The following is a 20,771-nucleotide window of genomic DNA, read 5'->3' on the forward strand; positions in this document are numbered from 1 at the left end:
GGCAAGGTAAATTGGGGGCACCCATCCAGTGATTAATTTGAAAAGATCAAAAGTGCACTAACTGGCTGTTAATCTGTGCCTAACATACTCTGCAACTTCTCACTTAATGATCATCAATACAAGTAGACGATTGTGAGGTAACTGATTAATTATAGCTTTTCAGAGCATCAAAACAGAAAAACAATTCTACTGTATCAATGCCAAACTGTATTGATGAATGTTTTCATTTTGGTTCCAAATCTCAAAGACAATAGTTCCTAAACATGTTATGCTATGAAATATATTATGCTTAAAATAAATTTTTTAGTGTTTACATATTTGAACACATCAAATGTAGAAATTAATGTTGAAAGATATATATGCATAATGCTGTGATAAAGGTTATATCATTTTATAGCTCTGTTGGTACTGCTGTCATGCTTCACTTCTGCTGACAGGATGGACAGGAGGATGGAGGGATCCACAGTGTCAAAGGCAGCAGAGAGGTCTAGAAGAATCAGGACAGAGGAGAGGGAGGCTGCATGTGCACCATGAAGTGATTCATTGACGGAGAGGAGTGCGGTCTCTGTCGAGTGGCCAGGTCTGAAAAGGGAGGGAGAAGGGAAATGAAGTGGTAATCAAACATATGCAGAGGGGCAACTGTGAAATCAGAGCAGGAGCAGTTCCTCACGAAGATCAGGTCTAGGAGGTTGAAGGAGCGGTAGGAAGGCAGCAGCCTGGGAGGCTTCGAGGTGGATGTTGAAGTCTCCGAGGAAGATCAGTGGGGTGCCATCCTCAGGGTAGAGAAGGGTGTCTAGTTCATCAAGGAAACTTCCCAGGAGCCCATGAGGACGATAGACAGCAACAATAAAGAGGTTAATAGAGTAGGATATTGAGACAGAGTGGTACTCAAAAGTGGATATAGACAGGTCAGAGAGGGGGAGAACAGAGAATTTACAGGAGCGGGAGATCAACAGACCAGTACCACTACCATAGCCAGATGGCCAGGGGGGTGTGAGAGAGGGAGAAGGAGGATGAGAGGGCGGCAGGAGTGGCGGTGTTATCAGGTGTAATCCAGGTCTCTGTGAGGGCAAGGAACTGTTGGGAGTGGAGGGAGGCATATGCAGGGATGAAGTCAGCTGGAATGGGGGGAAACGTAACATAACAAACTAGGATGGAGCCGCTCCAAGCACACCTATAGGCGATGCCTTGCTAATTTACTATTGATTAATCAGTTTCAGTGATTAACAGCACACAGATAAAACAATCAAACTCAAATCTCAGCTATACACTTTAGCCATTTAAAAATCTGTATTAGTAGAAGCACACCAATCGGCTATACCTTGCTAATTTACTATTGGCTAATCGCTTGATTACATTATTGGCATTTGGCAGACCCAGGCTTACCCAGAGCAACGTACAGTTGATTAGACTAAGCAGGAGACAATCCTCCCCTGGAGCAATGCAGGGTTAAGGGCCTTGCTCAAGGGCCCAACGGCTGTGCAGATCTTATTGTGGCTACACTGGGATTAGAACCACCGACCTTGCGTGTCCCAGTCATTTACCTTAACCACTACGCTACAGGCTGCCCATTCATGGCGAACACTGGAGAGTGAGTGAACTCTCTCAGGCTCCACTCAGAGTTTATTAAAATGTAAATGAACCAAACAGACAACCTGTGTTTTGCATAACACATTCTGCATTTTCTTCAGCATGTTTGACGCAGGGCTTTTTATGAACAATCCACATACAAAAATACAAAAACAGATTCATGTTATTTAACAGGCAATGCGCTGATCATCCTTAATCATACACTGGGGAAGAAAACCATGTCTGGGCACCAGGAGAAAACTGTGGCACCCACTTCCTCCATAACGATCAATCACCGTCAGGTGATCGAAATATACAAATATATACACATCTAGAGGCCCGCAGCACCAGACAGATTGCCGATTCAAAACTGCTGCAGTATGAGTCTCTTCCTGGCATCATGGGAGAACTTGTTGGAGCGGAAGACCTCGCTGTCGTAGAAGGCAGACATGTTGTGGATGTTGATTTGTCTGGCCTTGTCGGCCAGGTCCTTCTCTGGGATCTCGATGGTGTCCTGCTGGGCCCTGTAGCGGTTGCGCTGATAGGGCACCTGCTCACACACCAGCTGCTTGAGGATGAAGAGCAGGAGCTCGTTGTGGTCCCTCCTGAAGGCCAGGTATCGCGCAAAGGTCTTCCTCATGCTCCTCATCCAGCATCACGCGGATGGCCATGTTCACGTCATCCTCCAGCACGTAGTCGCGCAGGTGCATGCGGGCGTGAGCCTCCGCCATGCGGATCATGGACTCATCATGGATGTGCCGCACCGCGATGGGGATGCTGCCGGTGGCCATAGACTCCTTGCACAGGTCGCTGTAGATGCGTGCCACCTTGTCTGGTCCATCTGGTTGAGTTTGGCGTACATGATGTACTTCCTCAGCAGCTCCTGCGGGACGGCCGGCACGTCTGACAAGTTGGGCAGCACCACTTCCTCCAGGCTGGCCATGCCCCCTTCCCTGTTGCTAGGGTGATGCTTCATGTGGCTGCCCACCACAAAAACGAGCAAACATCTCGTCCTGCACTGGGTCCACCGTGTCTCGAACCACGCACAGAACATCGAAACGGGAAACAATGGGCTCGGTCAGGTCCACGTTCTCCGAGAAGGTCAGAGAGGGGTCATAGCGGCCACCGATGGGATTGGCCGCAGCGATGACGGTGCAGCGGGCCTGCAGGGAGGTGATGATGCCGGCCTTGGAGATGGAGATGCTCTGCTGCTCCATGGCCTCGTGGATGCTGGTCCTGTCCTGGTCATTCATCTTGATAAAAGCAATTCCACAATTAAAGCTAATCTAGTTAAAAACACCCATGGTATCATACAGTTACAGACACCAGGTACCTGTTTTAGTGATTAACAGCATGCAGCTAAAACAATCAAGCTCAAATCTCAGGTGTACACTTTAGCAATTTAAAAATATGTACTTAACCTGCTCTAGGGGAATGGACTACAGCGGTACACACCTGGATGAAATATGCACAACTCAGGTGTTACTTTCACTTTGGCATCTTGCATTTAAAAACAATAGTTTACTCAGAATTTGGCATTCAGACATGCAGTTTATGAAAGCCAAGATGTTGTTCTACAAAATGAAGATGAAAGCCTAAAACAAAGATTAACATTTTCATATAAACATTGATTTATGTGCCATCGCGACTTATGACTGATTATGATAGAATGGTTTGCAAATTAACACAAACTAAAATAAAGTCATCATATACAAGTATACAATATTGAATTGCAAATCCTCTGCAATCAATGACTGCCTGAAGTCTACGACCCATTGACATAACCAGATGCTGGGTATCTTCCCTGGTGATGCTCTGCTGCTCTTCAGCTCCTGCTTGCTTCAGAGGATATTTTCCTTCAGCCAGCAAGTGAATGGGGGCAACATGGCTCAGGCAGTAAGAGCAGTCGTCTGGCAGTGGGAGCGTTGCCGGTTTGATCCCCCGTCCGGGCTGTGTCGAAGTGTCCCTGAGCAAGACACCTAACCCCCAAATTCTCCTGATGAGCTGCCTTGCATGGCAGCCAATCGCCGTCGGTGTGTGAATGTGTGTATGAATGGATGAATGAGAAGCATCAATTGTACAGCGCTTTGGATAAAGGCGCTATATAAATGCCAACCATTTACCAAGTGAAATACATGCTTAATTGGATGAGGTCAGGTGATTGACTTGGTCAAGGTGTGAAAACTCCTTGGTTGCTTTGGCTGTACGTTTGGATCATTGTCCTGCTGCATGACTAAGCATCATCCAATCCGTTTTGATGCATTTGCTTGGATCTGAGAACACAGGATGTTTCTGTATACTTCGGCATTCATACTATTCCATTCAAAGCATTCTTTTGTCATCCACTACCACTACTCTTTTGTCATTTGCCACTGCTGAGCTCACCAGTTCGTTCTTGCTTCTTAACAATGTACAAAACTGTTGACTTTGACACACCTAATTTTATTTAGCTATATCATTGATTTTTATTTATTTATGATTTTTCAGCCTATAGATGGCCTGCTTTCCTAGCATTGACACTTCTTTGGTCCTCATGCTGAGCGGCAACAACAACAGATGGCACTCCTAGAATCAACCCTAGACCTTTTGCTAGCTCTTTTATGCATGCATTGCTGATGAAATTGAACGCAACTGTCCAAGAAACATTTGAGCAGCCATGTGTCCAATTACTTTTGGTCCTCTAAAAGTGGGGGGACTATGTGTAAAATGGGTACAATTTCTACACTGTTGACCCAATATGGATATTAAAAAAAAAAAACTGAAATGACAATTTGTCACTGTCCAAATACTTACGGACTGCCCTGTACGTCCCCTACAGCAGCCGATTGTACAGGCTGAAAATAGCTAATGCAGCGATATTTCCAAGGTAATTATACATTTATTGTATTGTCTAAAATGTGCCAATGGCAATAGGTATCAAAAAGGAAATGTTTTTAAAGAAAAACATCTTATACAGTGTATTATTCAGCTGAATATTTAACATTATGTAAGCATAATTTAATGCCACAACAATACTATCTAGGAATCAAACCTGCAGCCTTTGGGTCTCAAGCCCAGTCCCTCATTCATGCATTTGAATGTAACTGGTATCCGACTGTGGTGTGATTTATCGTTGTTACTTTGTTTGATCCAGGCAGTGGAGGAGCCACCTACATGTATACGCAAAATGTAATGTAATGCATTCAGAGGAATGAAACATGATCGCAGGACAAATCGCGTTTGTTAGAATACTCCATGTGCAGTTGTGTCTTCGAAAATGTGTAAACGGTGCCTTTAACTGATCCTCCCAAGGTAGCCTAAGTGGGCTGGTTGGGGGTGTTGATGTCGTGCACTTACTGCGCGCACTCGAGCCGTGTGGACACTTGCAATCTTTCGTTTTAAACACGAAGAATACACTTTAAACAACTGAAACGTCGAAAAGGAGTCATCCGATACCAGGCAAGTTCTATTTCTGCATTTAGTTCCTGTGGAATCATTCAGAAATGATTATCGAGTTGTAGCCGCGAAACACAATACAAAGGTTTTAAGCTATTTGCCGACAAATTGCCGGTTCGAAGTGAAGTGAACAGGCCCTTAAGTGTTGTATTTCTCAAGACATTGAACTGGGAGTAATGATAACTTTTAATTAGGAAATGTATTACAATGCGTTTACCTTTTATGAAACTGATATTGTTCGTGTATTGCTAGTTTGTTTGTATATCAGTTTATATCCGCAACTTAATGGTTGTGAACAAATGAGGATGTGGCCGTGCTGCATCGGAGGCTGGTTGTTCTGCGGTGTCTCTTAGTGATACTCCCCGGGCATCAGTGCAGCCCTAGCCGCAGAAAGGATACGGGGACATCCCGGTGCGGGATTGCGAACCGAGACAGTGTTTTGAACAGAAATGCAGGATTAGAATGACGTCAGAATGCATCACTGTATGAATCAAAAATGTATTATTTAAACGAGAGATTGTTATTTTATCATCACGTTGCTTTTTTTTAAGACTTGACCAGTTCGCTAACTACCTAGCTGGTTTGCTGATGGACGGGCTACTATGATGCTGAAGATACCAATACTAACGTTAGCAAGCTGGTAACCATATCGATAACCATGGATGTAGACCTCACGCTACAGCGTCAGTTAGTTTTCTCACTTAGCTAATCAGTGTTGGACTTATTTAGCTGGCTTTTGTGAACCTGCCGTTTCAGTAACGTTAGCCTACCTGTATGAATGTGTTCTAGAATGGCCGGGAAGCTAGATAACGTTACAGTAACGAAGTAGCTATGGTTTTTGTAGCACGTTTTTTGTTGTATTTGGTTGGTCATACCTGACTGATATTAGCAAAGCTAGCTAGCTAAGGTACTTTCCAATAGCTTGGCTGTAGGCTAGCTAACGTTACATATTCTGAGGGAAATACGACGAGCTGAAATCACCGGCGTTATATCAACTGTATGCAAGCCTTCAAAACAAACCAAGAATTAGATTTAAAAAAATATATATATTTTATCAGCTTGTCATACTGTTTTCACTGTTTGATACCTCCTCGTTTGTGTGTGTGTATGTGTCGGCGCGTTAGGATAAATTTGGCTTCTGTTTATAGTGTTGTACACTATGCAAGGTTTGTTAAATGCACCTGAAATTTTTGTGTCAGGCCTACTGAATGGTCAAAGATGTTCTTGCCCAAAACAAGGGAGGACACACCGACCTTTAGTTAATTGCATCACGCAACTTATTAATACATTGTTCACAAATGTGTTATTGTTCATTGCCAAACTCTATTTGAGACTTAGTTTTGATATGTACACAAAGGAGCTAGCTGGATGAAACTAAGTCTGCTACCTTGCTGGCTATCAAAATGAAATAAAATGCACAATGTAATTATCCAAAATATAAGTGAAAGCTGAGAAATTTCAAATTTGTAATGTCCTTTGTATATTACAGTCCTTATTTCAGCTAATCTGCCCGCGTCTGCCCTCCCTGTGCCAAGAATGGACCTTCCTGGATAATTATCTATATTTGTCATCTGCATAACTATTATTTGCATAATCCTTATTTGCGTAATTCGTATTTGCATAATTAATTATTTAATTAATTAATTTAAATATTACATATAACACTATTGTTAAACTCACTGCTGGCCAGAAGCAGATGGGCTCCCCCTCTGATTTTGGTTCTGCTCAAGGTTTTTCCTTGCCACTGTAGCCCAAGGGGTTCTCAAACCTGTTAAGTTTTTCTCACTGTTAAGTTTTTCTAAAACTTAACAGTGAATTTCCTTGAACCTGAAATATAATTGAACTGAAAAACAAAAACAAAAAAAGTTATATTAATGAAAAATAAATAATATAGGTATATACAAATAAATTGCTTTCCTCAGGCCTTGGGCGATGTGATGAAAAAACGCAGTTTGGAGATATTTCATCTTCATTTTGAAATTGGCGTCAATGTAATGAACTGTTGGACTAATGTAACGCCTGAATTACACCAGATTGCACCAGATGCCTCATGTACGTGTTCTAGAAGCGAGGAATTCGCGGGAATTCTGTCTGACCAGAAACATTCCACTACGTGCAGTCCACCAGTGTATTCTCAGGGACAGCGACGAAACTGTCTTTAGAGACATGGTTTGCAATCCCTTGTACATAAGTGTTAATGTTTCGTTAATATCACAATTACCCTTTTAAAGTCTGCTTGCATTTTCGATACAGTTTAAAGGAGGCTACTTTACTACTATTTGCTGTAGTTTCATGGTTTTGCTGGTTCATCTCGACAATGAACTTTCTATATTCCATCTTTGTCAAGACTCCAGGAGGACAATACCTTCACTTTATTTGGGCTATACATTGAAATAGACTCCAAAATGTTTACTACATGCGCCGGCCGCCGGCTCTCTGGAGTTGTTCTCCACCTGAGATGAACTAGTACGTGATGCCACCGGGTGTTTGGGCTTTGGGGCAGGGGCTGAGCTAGTGCTGGATTTACAACAAAATGACAGCACAAAAATAGTTTTATCTCGAATTCAAATAATATCATTTTAAAACTTGGTAGTGCGTATCCACTCAAATGGCCAGCTAGCCCCCTTGTTAGCTGATTAGCAACATAATTGCTTTTCGGCTTATTTAATGAACAGAAATCCATACAGTTTAGCTAAATGAAGTTGTCAAGTGATATGAACCCCCAGAAGCTATTTATATTGCAAAGGATGACATATGTGGACTATGTTGGTACAGAAATGTTGATAAGCAAATAATACTTATTTATCTCCCATTCTTTTCCAGGATGTAAATGTGGCCAGAGCCATCCCTCTCATGACCACATCTTACCCCAGCACATTAGAATGTTCCTGAAGAATGTTCCACCTGTGGTTGCACTGCATACAGAATGGAGGTCATATGGTCCGACAAGGAGCTTTAGCCTGCCTTTGTGCTTCAATGACTCTGACAGTGACATATCTACCACTGGCACACCGATCCCTGAGAAGGTCCAGATGATCATTGACAGCCTGAGAAACACAGAGTCCTCCATCGACATGAGCGATGAGTATGAGGGAACTCTCCAGACGGGTCAAGCCCCACCCTCAGGAGGCACCAGCAAGGCAGTTGATGTTGTGCATAAAGCCAGGCATCCGGGCACATTGGGAGAGGCAAGAGAAGATGACAAAAATGTGGATTCCATGGAATTTGGTACCCCGAGTCAAGATTCTGACAGTGATGACTCGGTGGACAGAGGAATTGAGGAGGCAATTCAAGAGTACCTGAAGAAGAAGGGTGACCACAAGCGGACGGTTGAGCCAACTGCAAGTCCATCACCGGTTCCCAAGCACCTGAAGAGAGAATGTCCCTTCTCAGATACTCCCCAAAATTTAGACGGCAATATGATCTTAACTGCCAGCGGCAACCACATCCCAAAAAGTGAGAGGACTACTAACTTGGTAGCAACAGAGAGGAAGCGTATCAGAAACAAGAGACCATCTGAGGAGAACCGACTGCTGATTAAAAAAGGGGACATCATTGAGGCTGTAAAAACATTCCCCTCCTTTGAAACAAAGAGATGTCATATTAACCCATCTTCTCATTCCTATAAAGGGCAAAATGTCAGTACAGATAAAGTGGAGGAAGAGTCACTTGACTCTAGCAGTGACGATGGCATTGAAGAAGCAATTCGGCATTATCAGCTTGAGAAAATAAAGGAAAATTCTGAAGACGTCAAAATACCTTGCAAGTTTTCAAATCCTAAAGAGGAATCGGATTCTAGCAGCGATGATGGCATTGAAGAAGCAATTCGTCGTTACCAGCTTGAGAAGCAGGAGGAGGAGGGCAAGCACATCACCAAAGCCTCAAAAAACTCACCACCTAAGCAAACCCTTGGGGGTAAAGCTCCTGCACTGTGTTTGGGTCATTCAGGCACTCAAGCTATCAAAAAACAGAAAGTGTTGACAAAGAAAAGGAAAACAGAGAGAAACTCAAAATCTGTACTTTCCTCACCTGTAGCATCTCGTCCCACGTTGAGTAAATCATTCGACAACCCTGACGTCAAAAACAATGGTATTTCTTTATTAAAAAGCAAAATTCCTTCAGAAAATCTAACTCCAGGTCCTTTGAAGGTGAACACTACTGCTGAGCTCATGTGTGCTGAGGCTATATTGGATATTTCTAAGGCTGTCATGCCTGAGGCTTTTGAGCACAGTGCAGCCCTTCCAAACAACAGTGTTTCATCTGTTTTTCACAGCCAGGACAGAATTAACTGCATCGAAAACAACACTGATGAGAGCTCAGTCGACAGCGATGATGGAATTGAACAGGAGATCAGGAAGTTCTTGGAACTTAAGGCACAAATGCACAGCCAGTCACCTGGCACAACCAATTTTCCAGGTACACAAGATCATGCTATGTCACCCCAGCAAAAGAGGAAGGTTGACCCTTCCCAAAATAAGAAGCTACGGCTTTCCTTGTCGCATAAAAGAAAGCGTAAGGAAGAAGACGGTAATATTTGCAAGGCGGAAGAACTGGATTCCAGATTAAAAGACGAACCTCACCCACAGCCTTTGGCAGTGCATGACAATAATAATATGCTTAGGACTGAAGCAGGTGTGTCAGACGAGACCGGTGTCACTCTCCAGGTTATCACAGCTACAAAAATGGAAGGGCCCACAAAAAACAGTGACCAGAAACATGCCTCTGTCAGCATAAAGGATGCCAAAGATTTGGGGAGGGAGGGAAATTCACATCGACCCATTTTAAAAACTGAAGCATCAAAATCAGTAATGTTGGCAGAGAGAAGGGCACAGACTGGAGACAAGAGCAGCTCATTGGACAGTGATGAGGACCTGGATGCTGCAATAAAAGACTTGCTGCTGACTAAGAAAAAGTTGAAGAGGAAGACAAGAGACCGAAAGTTAAAGTCAAGTAAGGGTGTTCATTTTGGAGCAGTAGAGTTGTGCCTTGTGGAAGAATTGGAGTCTGAAAAAAATAAAACTCTTATGGATTCTAAAACTTTTCCCAACTCTAAGATCACTAAGAATTGTATTTCAAAAAGTAGTAAATTAACACCCAAGCAGAACACAAATGGCAAGAGTATAAAACCAAAATTGAGTCTGCTGAAGTCGGATAAGCAGGTGAAATCCCCCTGCCAGTTAGAACAAATGGGTCAAAAGAAAGTTCATACTGATGTAGAACCCTTATCAAGTGGCAGTCACCTGGGTGCAGCTCAGGTGGAACAGGAGAGCAGCTCAGTGGACAGTGATGATAGCATTGAGCAGGAGATCAGGAAATTCTTGGCGGAGAAGGCAAAGTTGTCTTTGGTGAAAACAAAGGATGGAGAAGAGATAAAGGATAGTAACGACCGCACTGATTCCATGACCAAGGAGGGAATGAAGATGGAAGCTCAGCAGGCTGAGATTCCAACTACCACAGAAAATTTCTACAAAGGCCTTCCTGACGGTGGTGTATCAGGACAGCCAGAATGTTGGGAAATGGATGTACCAAAAGGTGCATTCCTAGGTGTAGAAGGTTACGTTCCTCAGTCAGCTGATAGGGGGTCATCTCCTTCAGTAGCCAGTACTTCCAACTCCTCATCTAGTCTGCAGCCAGTTAAGGAAGTGAACACTGTGAAGGCAATGAAAATAAGCAGAGTGAGCTCGAAAAAAACCAACGCCGAGAAAGCTGGTCCAGGCATGGAAAAGGTTATGTCAGTCCCTGAAATCAGTCCATTTTCACCTTACTATAGCACAGGAAGTATTTATGCGCCCCAGGCAACACGTTCACTGGCACAGTTGAGCCCATTTGATGGCAGTTCACCCATGCTGGTCAGAGAAGTCCACAAGACCCATATTTCTGATCTGCATGTCCCTGCACATGAAACAAGTCACACCGTGTGCCCAGCAGCAGAACATCGGAATGTCAACCGTGATGAATTCATAGAACCTTCTCCCCAGCCCCCAAAAACGTCTGTTGCTGCCATCCCCCCTTTTGCCACACCAACTCCAGCCAGGCAGACTGATGAGGACTTTCTGTTGCGTGCGGCGAGAGGGGACAGCCTTGGACAAAACTCAAACCTTTGTCCACCAGGGAATGTAGTGCAAGTCAAAATGAACCAGCCCCTGCCCTTAGAGCTTTCCTCCCGTGGGAGTAACTATGTTGAGATCAAGAGTAGGGATCTGAGTAAGGGAGGTGACAAAAAATATTGCACCAGGGAAAGGGAAGAGTGCATGAGAGAGGGAGCAGACCTGGTGAGAGAAGGATATGAAGAATGTATAGATGAGACAGGAGATGAATCTGAAGGGAGCCCAAGTGCTAGTCAGAGGTCAAGGGGGAAGAAGCAGTTTCCTAAATTGTGAGTATTCACCTTGTCTTGTTTAATTTTGTTTCTTAACATTTCACATTTTTACGTTGTTTTTTTCTTTTTTTTTTTCTTCATTCTTCTGTGATGGTAAATCTTCCTTCTAATTATGCCTTCAGATCTTTGTAAATTCCAGTACTTTCATATTTAAGATGGCAAGGGATTTTAGTTTAGGGAATAGGTGTAGTACAAGGGATTTTTGTATGCTTATTTGTACATTTATATTTAAAGTGCAAACATGTTGTTCGGCGGGTGAGATCATGTCAATGTTTTTATTTTTCCTTTTTGTTTTGGAATGCATAAAAGAGGCAAGCATAGCAGTCATATATTGTTTTGCACTCTTTACATGCAGGAGGTTTCTGGTAAAGGAAGACCGTAAATGTACACAATCACAATATCAGATGATCAGCAGTTGACTTTGATCATTATGTTGAGCTATTGTTTTGCATTAATTTGGGGACTAGGATGAACTATTAGTCAATAAAACTTTTTTACATTATAATAAATTAGACCAAAAATAAAATGTGTGCTTCTCAAAATACCTGAACATTTGTCAAAATAATTTTGTAATATGTATAGTATCTACAGTATGGTGTTAATCCTCTAGCGCTTCAGTTCAGTTCAACTGTATATTGCATATAATGTGTAATTCCATGTTGTCTATCACAGTTTTAAAGTGACTACACAAACCTGTCACTGTTCACACTCTTAACTCTTTTCAGTATGGAACATTCTTGGATCAATGCCATTTATTATTATTATTAACATAATGTCAGTTATTAACATTGTCATAAGTCTTCAGTATAGTATGATGTGTGTGTTTTTCAAATATTTTTTTCATTGAGAAGCAATACTAGTTTTGTTTGCCAATATACTGTCATTGTGATATTACCTGTAAGATCCATGTTGGCTTAAGTTTTCTTTTGTGCAGATTTTTATACATTTTTGGTATAGCGGTATTGGTTTGTGGTGTCATTGAGGGGACCATTGATAGATTTTCAGTTTGTAGTATGGATAACTCAAAAGGCAGCATAACAAGGGCTTACAGTAAGTTTATTTATAATGTATAGAATAATTAGCTGCCACTACCCCAATCGCTATCATATGCGGTGTAAATTGTACAGCTCCACATAGAGGGGAATGTTAAAACCCCTGTAAAAAATGGTGGAATTTACTTCAGTTTGGTCATTTCGCTTTAGTGAAATGGTCTAATTAATACTGTGCCATAGTCGTGGCACGATGAGAAATGGGTGCCTCTGTTTTTGTGGTAGTCATTCTTCTATTGGTAACATAGAAGAGGAAATCACACATTAATCAGGTTTGCTCTCATTTGCTTAGTATACATGAACCCAGCAGTCCACAAAACATCTGTCCCTCTCGCAAGTGTTGAACTTTCCGTTATGAAAATCTGAGGAAACCTACGACGAACTCAATCAAAGCAACTAGGACAAAAACAGTGCAGTGCATTAGCACAGCTGTGCGCTGCAAAACAAACATACATTTTCATATTGCATCAGGCAATGTCACGTAACCGAGAAAGGCAAATTACTTCTGAGTAATATTGAAACGGCGCAGGCGGTTTTTATGTGATGTGATTTGCTGCATCCTCATTGTTGAAGGCTGGGTTGCCCTTAACTAATACCACTGTAGATGTGAAGTAGCCCAAACTGCATTTTTAGAAGATTAAAGACTGATGAATAAAGTGATAGTGTAATTGTGAAATAACTGCAATTGTACAAGAAATGGACATGGCGTAAATGTGCGAGGGCAAAGTTTTAGCACTGGCTCTGAGATATGAGTGGTAGTCCTATCCCAAAAAGTAGTTTCTTGCTCAGAGGAATCCTTGCACACTTTACAAGCGTATGAATCACTTCCTGAACGTATGTAGTTTTGGATAGCCTTTTGTAAATGTCATCCTTTCTTGACAAAGTTTTCTTCTGCCCCCCCCCCCCCCCCTCCTGAATGCACTCAGTCCTTCTATGTTGTCCTTTTGTGGCCTTTATTTGTGTTCATTCTCTTGTAGTTATTTATCTGTGTGAATTGGAATGCGTGTATTCATGTAACTGCTCACTTCTTTCTCTCAGACACTCATTATCTCTCTCTCTCTCACACACACACACACACACACACACACACACACACACACACACACACACAACACACTTTTTAGCATTTACCTTCAAATGGTACTGCATTCTCAACCTGTCTATAAGCAGGATGCTGAAGCAGTGTGAAATATTTGTTTCTGCATTATTTACTGCAGCAAACGGTGTACCCAGCAAGCACAGTCCTTGAAAGGCCATTGCTTACCATATGTGAAAATGATAACAATAGTAGAATGACAATAATAACAAATAAAAACATTTCCCTGCCCAAATAGAAAATAAATGTTTTAGCCACATTGCAGTTTTAGCCACATCTTCTCTTTGAGCAGTACATCGATAGCAGTTCACTAGTGGGGTTAGTTAGCTCCTTGCATATTTTTTTCAATTCACCTCTAACTCAATTGTCATTTTCTTTAAGTGTGGTATGTCTTTAGAGAAGTTTTCTTGAATTTCTATTGTGAGAAGAATGTTATTTATTTTTGTTTATACAAAAAAGAGATAAAGACTTTACTGACCATGCTGTGCATCGCCAGTTTCATAAATATTTTGCAAATATGAAGCATTTTTTTCCTTTTCCCTGTGTAAGGAGAGAAAATCTGACTGTATCTTTAAAGTGCAGCTGTGGAATAAAGAATGAATTTCAACTAGACCATTGATATGTACTGACTTAATGACTTGCTGTTGCTGTTTACATGGGAATCCTGTATTTTGAAGAACTTTTCTGTATGCATCAGGAAAGCATTTTACCCAGCATTTCCCTCCTACAGGCTTTGCAAAGATCAAATGTCTTCCAGTAGCAGCGCAGAGGGAATACAGCTTTATAAAATGTAGGAATTCTTCTTACATTTCACATTTTACCTCAACACCTTACAGTTGTACTTGTGTCAACAGTGTCATTTCTGGGCTGCAGTGATTGTCATTTAAACAAACTGCAGTTTAGAAAATAATGTTCTTGTAGCTATCCAGTTTTCCTGGTTGCTAGCTGGTTAGCAAACTAAAGTATTCCACTACAGTCATATAGTTAAAAATAAATGCGCTGTATGTGTTTTTTGCATGGTTACCATATAATTGGCATTCCTTGCTTACAGTATGTTGTTTGGAAATTTTCAAGCATACTGCTAAAGTTATTGTATTATGCCACATAAATGAGACTGGAACAGCTTCATATGATTGGATTAACTCAGTAGACAAGTAGACAATTTACCAGAAAATTATAAATCAGTCGTTACCAAAAGTATAAATGATGTTATGTTCGAACCCTTTGCTTTCAAACCACAACCCAAACACACCTTACAGATTTGCCTGAGGGAGATATTTTGGATGAGATTCGGTATAAAATAATTCAGCTGCATAAGGAAGGAGAAGGTCCACCAAAACTATCACCATTATAAAGATAAGATCAATCAAGCTCCACTGTTGCTTCACATCTGTTGAACTCCACAGGTGTTTCTGTCAATCCTTCCACTCTGACAACTCAATGCTATAAGGGCAACATGGCTCAGGCAGTAAGAGCAGTCGTCTGGCAGTCGGAGGGTTGCCGGTTTGATCCCCCGTCCGGGCTGTGTCGAAGTATCCCTGAGCAAGACACCTAACCCCAAAATGCTCCTGATGAGCTGGTCGGCGCCTTGCATGGCAGCCAATCGCCGTTGGTGTGTGAATGTGTGTATGAGTGGGTGAATGAGAAGCATCAATTGTACAGCGCTTTGGATAAAGGCGCTATATAAATGCCAACCATTTACCATTTATTGGTCTGAAGGGATTTGTGTCTGTTAATAGTCAATACTGCGAAAAGGAAATGAACAAAAGAAGAAAATTTACACAAGTACACCGAAACTGGACACCGGCCATGTAAGGTTATATGGTTCATTTCATATTTTCAGAAGAAAATGCAGTATTGGTGGAACCATACGGAGGAAACCATGTCTACAGTGACTGGGGTTATATAACAGCATCTGAAGTTGGTGATTTGGTGTGGATTGAAGGCATCGTGAATGCTGATGTATACAAAACAAGTCTTAACATCATGCAATACCCTCTGGACCTTTGATTGGGAGCAGGTTCATTCTACCAGAAGACAAGGACCCCCCCAAGCACATTGCTCAGTACATAAAGCTGCTGATGTTCTCAGAAGAATGGACTGGCCACCCCAGTGTCCAGGCCTCAAAATCATTGAATGTGTTTGCGATTTCTTGAATCAAGAGAAGCACAAAATGCATCCAACTTTTAAAAACAGAACTGTTGAGGTTTTTACAGGACACTAAAAAATTATGCATATTTCTTGAAAGCAAGACTAAAAAAATAACCTCTTGTTAGGTACTTCATCCCTGTCCAAATGCTTAAGGACTGCACTGTATATACATACACACATATAGTTTGGTTCAACCCAGTTCAGTAGAGGTAATTTACTTCATTTAAATGACATTATATTTAATGAAATTGGTCCTGCCAAGCTTCAGAAAGTTTATTTCACTGCAGTGGAAAATGCATTCACTATCATATGAAACGTCTATGTACTGAAAATATCAACACTCAAAAGTTAATTGTGTGTTGTCAGGTGATTAGGTGCTTCATTGACCATGGTGATGTTAATGATGCAAGCCAGCCTAACTTCCAGCTACTTTTCATTATGATGAGTAGAGAGAAGAAAACTGTTGGCAAAAGATTTTCCCACAGATAACTGGACAACATCATCAAGCATCATTGAAATGAAATGAAATGTGGTCTTCAGTGCAAAGGTGGTCTTTACTTTGGATCGTGCTTTTGATATCCCGGCTTTCCCCTGTTCAACACATTCAGTGATGGACTTGAAATGGCTCAAATATCAAATACCTTGGAGAGGGAAGACACAGGCAATAATTACATGAGTAGCATAATACAAGAAGCCATGGTGGGGTAATGTTTGAGCTTGGCGTGTTTGAGTTGAACTGTCTGACGTGTTACCTGTTCTGGCCTGCACATGCCCAGGTGTTTGTCCACCGCCATTGATCCTGGAGAGAGCTTTAGACCGTACATCATTCTGACTTCACCTGAGAGGAAGCTGAGGTACTCCAGAAGAAGCATACGTGTTGAGGACCAACAGGTACTGGGACCTAAGAAAAAGTATTTGAGCAATGTCATTCATACAGTATGTAGTAGTTTATATGTAGCCATATGCATCTCTTATATTTTTCTTTTCCCCATATATGGTGACTGTAATATTATACTATTATTGCAAAATCTGTTCAGCTGTTTTAAATGCAATCACATCAAAATCACATTAATTATGTTCTATTTTATCATTTGTATTACAGTCAGCTGCCTATATAAGGGCAAATATCATCTCAAAAGTGCTGCTGGTCCCATAATGTATTTTATAATAGAAAAATGCATTGATTAAAGGAATTCCATTGACATGAATAATAAAGACAATGCTATAATTTAGGTGTACTCATATTTAAGCAGTTTAACAACATTTCATAATATGTTATAATAATGCTGAGTAACACCATTGGTTGTCCGTATTAGAATTGTGATTTGTATTTGCATCCAGAACACTTTTAGATGATTTACCTGGGTCAATTAGTATTAAATTTTTTTACATACAAAAAATTCAGATACTACATAGGTGTGGCTAATTAAATAAATACAAAAGCATCTGTAATAATGTGCATAAAACAACAGTGCACAGGAGAGGCATGCAGGTTATGTCAGCACTTCATGAAGTACTGTAGTGACACCTCATACAATTACATACAGTAAAAATTCTGCTTTTACATTATTATTGGCATTTGGCAGACGCTCTTATCCAGAGCGACATACAGTTCATTAGACTAAGCAGGAGACAATCCTCCCCTGGAGCAATGCAGGGTTCAGGGCCTTGCTCAAGTGCCCAATGGCTGTGCGGATCTTATCCATGCCTTGGTGGTAATATGAAAATGCAGTGGGCTCCAGAAGTATTGGCACCCTTAATGGACAGGAAGAAAAAATAACTGCATTTCAAAAAAACAGCGGATAATAAATAAAAACTATGAAAATATTGAGTTCATCTCAGTCTAAAGGGACTACTTTGTGTCATTCCATCACTGATTCACAAGAGTATAAAAATGAGGCGGCAAGTACGCAAAATGGCGGCACGGACGGTGCAGTGGGTAGCACTGCCGCCTCACAGCAAGGAGGTCCTGGGTTCGAATCCCGGTCGGGCGGGGCCTCTCTGTGCGGAGTTTGCATGTTCTCCTCGTGTTCGCGTGGGTTTCGTCCGGGTACTCCGGTTTCCTCCTACAGTCCAAAGACATGCAGGTTAGGCTGATTGGATTGTCTAAATTGCCCGTAGGTGTGAGTGTGAGTGTGAGTGTGAGTGAATGGTGTGTGTGCCCTGTGATGGACTGGCGACCTGTCCAGGGTGTATTCCTGCCTTTCGCCCAATGTATGCTGGGATAGGCTCCAGCCCCCCTGCGACCCTGTTCAGGATAAGCGGGTGAGGATAATGAATGAATGAATGAATGAAGTACGCAAAATCCCTGTGTCATCAATCAGCATGGGAATAGCCAAATAAATTAATTCAGAAGAGGCAGATGGTAATTGACCATCACAGGTCTGGTAATGAGAACAAAAAATGCATAAACGGTTAACATACCACTTAGCACTCTTAAGGGCAATAATAATAAAAACGGTAAAACATATGGAATGGCTGCAGACTTGCCAGGAAGAGGACACATGTGCATATTGTCCTCACCAACAGTGAGGAAGATGGTTAGTGAGGCCATAAATAACCCAAGGATCACGGTTTTGTAGAGAATTGTAGAGATTGGTTGCATTTTGGGAGATGTTATTTGCTCCCAGTGGTCCAGGGGTATTATTTAAGATCAATGGCGTAATGAATTCATAATGAAATACCAGAAAATTTGGGCAGATTAATCAAAGTGCCCATAATTCTAGAGTTTGTTGTATATGCAAGGACAAACGTAGACCTTTTTAGACTTACTGTTTTGAACTTGTTTTACCTCAATAATCCATAGCTGTGTGAGAGGTGCAGCTTCAAGTTTATTTGTCCAGTTACTTGTCCAGTTTTACTTATCCCATTAAGCCTACGTACAGAGTTTTAATGTGTAAATAATGTTTGTTTTCTTATTTACAGCGTCATAATCTGAAGATGTGTGCTGCTGCTGAAAAACACATGTCCCAAAAACGACCCTGAAAGAGTACACCCAAACTATGCTGTCAATGTCAAAACATTCTATTCAAGGATTTCTCCTTGTACTGTCCCTTTCACAAAGGTTAATATTGGTTAATTGCTCCACATTGTTCTTTATTCATGGTAGTAAAATTATCATTTAATCCTTGTGAATTAAAAACACTTACGACACAGAATGCATGAACTCACCACCATTATTTTATCGGAGTTGGTAACTTTCAGGGCTGTGTTGGTGTGAGATGAAATGCTACGCTCTGAAATAAATAGCATTTTTAGCAGGAGATGCATTGCTCACAATGTGACGCTGTGTGACAGATTCTGAAAGTGAGTCTCATGCCAAAAGCGTGAGAGTTAGCAACTGATTTTATTGTGTAATTCATGGGTCTGTTCTGAACTTCTGACGTGATATGCACACCTGTTTTTTTTTTCACATGCAGAATAAAGAAATGCTTTGTTTCTGGATGCATGCGTTCTGACTTTGTGTGCTTGAGCTGCCAAGTGCCTGTAATCAGGGTGTGGTTTTTATTGAAAAGGGGCGCAAAGTCTATTTCCTAGTGCTGCATGTACACTCACTGAGCACTTTATTAGGTATTTATTAGACATATGTTTTAGACTTATTGGTTTTCTGTTGCTGTGGCCTATCCACTAAGAGGTTTGACACATTGTATGTTCAGAGATGCTCTTCTGCATACCACTGTTATAATATGTGCTTACTGTCAACTTCCTGACAGCTTTAACCAGTCTGGCCCTTCTTCTCTGACCTCTCCCAATAACAATGTGTTTTTGCCTGCAGAACTGCTGGCTGGAAACACTTATATTTGCAGCTATTGTATTAATAACATAATCACTATCTTACAGCAGTGAGTACTGGGTTGTATACTGTATAAACAAAAAATGCCAGGGAACAGGAACAGGTCTATGGGTGTGTATAGGGACAAGCTAATTTAATTATTTTAAGTACCCAGTATTAACCGTTTTACTTGTGTGTATCTCAAGATAGAATATGTGTATTTCTTTTACACTCAAGTCATTTGTATTTTGTAGTGCATAATAAGCTGTTCAGTTCAGGTCAAAGTGATATTAATGTGACTGGACATAATTGTGGCTTGTTTGAAGCAGTAATTTTCTGACCTTTCTTCCACAGAAGTCCAAGAAGAAAAAGCTTGTTAAACGAAAACTTCAGTTTCACAGATACCAGTCAAGGTAAATAGTAGTCTGGCTAGAATTAAATTTCTCGCACCTCACGTTTCATTTGCATGAAATAAAATGCAGAACATTAGTATTTCCAATGGTTCTGGTAATTGAAGTGTTGCCAAGCAAGTTTTGTACTGAATTTCCGAGTAACAACATGTCCTTTTTTCCACAGTTAGAAGAGTGAAGACAAGTCAAGTCAAGATCAAGTCTGAATGGAATTCTCCAAACATTTGTGACACAAGCCAAACAGCATTCAAATAAGTTCCCATAGTTCACAATCTCTTCTATGCCAAACTATTAAAAAGGTTTGTGTAAAGGCTATCATATACGTATTACACATCTTTTTCAAATTAAACACTAAGGAATCTTTACTGTATGTATTTTTTTGAGGTGTCACTACAGTACTTCATGAAGTGCTGAGATAACCTGCATGCCTTTCCTGTGCACTGTTGTTTTTGCACATTATTACAGATGCTTTTGTATTCGTTTAATTTGCCACACCTATGTAGTATCTGCATTTTTTGTATGTAAAAAAATACAATACTAATTGACCCAGGTAAATCACCTAAAAGTGTTCTGGATGCAAATACAAATCACAATTCTAATACAGACAACCAATGGTGTTACTCAGAGAGTACTGGTATTTTGTTAATAAATTAAGTTCATAAATGGAATTCAAGCATGTTAATTTGTTGTTTTTTCCTGCTTGTATGGATACCATTTCTAGCTAAATATGTTTTGAATACATTTTGTTTGAACTAATACAGATTGTCTCTGTCTTTTTTGTGAATACATTTACATTTTCTTTCCAGTTATTGTGGCTCCCACAGTGCCCCCTCCCTCCACCAGCACACACACGCACACACACACACACACACACACACACACACACACTAAAACAAAAGGGTAGTCTCTG

At 41.0% G+C, this 20,771-nt stretch overlaps 1 protein-coding gene and 1 pseudogene across 1 annotated transcript; one reads left to right on the forward strand and one right to left on the reverse strand.

The window, feature by feature from the left end:
• Positions 1 to 1,797: 1,797 nt before the first annotated feature.
• Positions 1,798 to 2,822, reverse strand: LOC133141435 (DNA replication licensing factor mcm2-like; annotated as a pseudogene).
• Positions 2,823 to 4,904: 2,082 nt separating this feature from the next.
• Positions 4,905 to 20,455, forward strand: ppp1r26 (protein phosphatase 1, regulatory subunit 26). The gene is made up of 5 exons (XM_061215777.1): positions 4,905 to 5,007; positions 7,828 to 11,380; positions 16,456 to 16,570; positions 19,806 to 19,864; positions 20,028 to 20,455. Exons 2-5 carry the CDS (start codon positions 7,887 to 7,889, stop codon positions 20,029 to 20,031), a joined length of 3,672 nt encoding a protein of 1,223 aa, XP_061071761.1. The 5' UTR covers positions 4,905 to 5,007; positions 7,828 to 7,886; the 3' UTR covers positions 20,032 to 20,455.
• The last annotated feature ends 316 nt before the right edge of the window (positions 20,456 to 20,771 follow it).

The sequence above is a fragment of the Conger conger genome, chromosome 12, assembly GCF_963514075.1.
Source record: "Conger conger chromosome 12, fConCon1.1, whole genome shotgun sequence".
NCBI classification, from domain to species: Eukaryota; Metazoa; Chordata; class Actinopteri; order Anguilliformes; family Congridae; genus Conger; species Conger conger.

What these genes read in the sequence shown, in the direction of transcription:
- ppp1r26 (XM_061215777.1), top strand. Translation starts at nt 7,887, where the DNA reads ATGTTCCTGAAGAATGTTCCACCTGTGGTTGCACTGCATACAGAATGG. An exon ending in AAGAAGCAGTTTCCTAAATT is followed by an intron (nt 11,381 to 16,455) that starts GTGAGTATTCAC and finishes GCACATGCCCAG; the next exon opens with GTGTTTGTCCACCGCCATTG. An exon ending in TACGTGTTGAGGACCAACAG is followed by an intron (nt 16,571 to 19,805) that starts GTACTGGGACCT and finishes TTTCTTCCACAG; the next exon opens with AAGTCCAAGAAGAAAAAGCT.